The 1,809-nt window shown below is 40.2% G+C and overlaps 1 protein-coding gene across 1 annotated transcript; it reads left to right on the forward strand.

Moving 5' to 3' along the window:
• Window positions 1-238: 238 nt before the first annotated feature.
• LOC134345070 (succinate receptor 1-like) lies at window positions 239-1,171 on the forward strand. Its single transcript, XM_063045202.1, has one exon. It carries the CDS (start codon window positions 239-241, stop codon window positions 1,169-1,171), a length of 933 nt encoding a protein of 310 aa, XP_062901272.1.
• Window positions 1,172-1,809: the final 638 nt, after the last annotated feature.

Raw genomic sequence — 1,809 nt, forward strand, 5'->3', positions numbered from 1 at the left:
AATACAACGTAGCATCCTCCCTGATGCTAAATAGCCTCCACCTCACAGATCCAATCTCTAAAATTTATTTTAACTACTTTAAATATCCACTTCGTCATCAAAATTCCTCTTGCTTTCTTCAAAACAAAGTGTTTTTAATGCTGGAATTATTTGATATCATTTGAAGTTTGAATTGTGCTGCGATTCTTGTTCCAAAATAAGAGTTTCAATCATCTGTTTCTGCTTGCTATTTTAGGAGATGAATGAGACTTGCTCCAGAATTAATGATATCCTTGAATCCTACTACCTCACAACCATGTACAGCATCGAATTCCTTTTAGGATTGGTAGGGAACATCATTGTTATAAGTGGTTACATATTCTGCCTGAAGAACTGGAAGTGCAGTAACATCTACCTCTTCAATTTGTCCATCTCAGATCTGATCTTCATCTGTACTCTCCCGATGTTTGTGGTCTATTACGCCAAGGGCAAACATTGGGTGTTTGGTGATTTTCTCTGCAAGATGAATAGGTACATCCTTTACACCAATATGTACCTGAGCATGCTGTTCCTAGCTTGTATTAGTATTGACCGTTACCTGTTGGTCAGCAACCCATTGAGAGTGCATGTGTTTCAAAGGAAGAGGGTCGCCATCTTCATCTGTATCGCCCTATGGATCTTTGTCACCTTGGAGGTCATCCCCGTCTTGACCTTCATCGGTTCTGACAATGTCACGAGTCATGATAACAGCACCATCATCAAGTGTGTGGACTACGCAAGCGCTGGTAACCCAGTCCACAATCTAATTTACAATGTGTGCCTCACCACCTTTGGCTTTGTGCTTCCAATGAGTGTCATGGGGGTTTTCTGTGTGAAGACAGCTCGCAAGCTAAAGGAATTAAATAGAGAAAGAATCAGTAGTGTTCCTCTCGAAAAGCCGCTCACGCTGGTCATATTGGCCATTGTTATTTTCTCGATATTATTTACCCCTTATCACATCATGAGAAACGCTCGCATGGTGTCGAGATTAGAAAATATCAACATTTCAGAGGGTGCTTTTGAGTGCATAAAAGCAGCTTATGCACTTTCAAGACCTGTGGCTTTTCTCAGTATCATCACCAATCCCATTTTCTACTTTTTTTCTGGGGACAAATTCAGGGAAACAATCGCAAACAGCTTGAAATGCCATTGAGTGGAAAGGCAATTTAGAGCTATGCATCAATAGACAATAGACAATAGGCGCAGGAGTAGGCCATGCGGCCCTTCGAGCCAGCACCGCCATTCACTGTGATCATGGCTGATCACCCACAATCAGTACCCCGTTCCTGCCTTCTACCCATATCCCTTGACTCCGCGATCATTAAGAGCTCTATCTAACTCTTTCTTGAAAGCATCCAGAGAATTGGCCTCCACTGCCTTCTGAGGCAGATCTTACCGAGGACTGTCTCTTTTGGTAGAGACATGAGTCTGGACATGAGGGACCATTGTTGGTTCAAATTCATCTTAGTTATTTAGCCACATGTACCTGACAAATACAGAAGAATTGTTCTGCTGAGGGAGATTCTCAAACTCATCACAGCTATCATGAATACGCAATGAATTTTCTTTTAAAAAGAAGTTCATTGTCGCAATCTCTTGTTTAAGTGGGAAAAACATGGAAGATATTTTGGTTTCAGTAGAAAGGTACACATTGGCTAAATAAACTTGTAAGATTATTATCTATCTAAAATTGAATGTCTAGAATTTAGATCTGATTGAAGTTTTAAAAATAATAAAGTGAACAGGGATAAAGAGAAATCAATTATTTTTGTTGGTTGATAAGGACTGAGG

The sequence above is a fragment of the Mobula hypostoma genome, chromosome 4 (genome assembly GCF_963921235.1).
Source record: "Mobula hypostoma chromosome 4, sMobHyp1.1, whole genome shotgun sequence".
Classification (NCBI taxonomy): Eukaryota; Metazoa; Chordata; class Chondrichthyes; order Myliobatiformes; family Myliobatidae; genus Mobula; species Mobula hypostoma.

Excerpts from the sequence above, each read along its gene's own strand:
- LOC134345070 (XM_063045202.1), top strand. The coding sequence starts at position 239 with ATGAATGAGACTTGCTCCAGAATTAATGATATCCTTGAATCCTACTAC.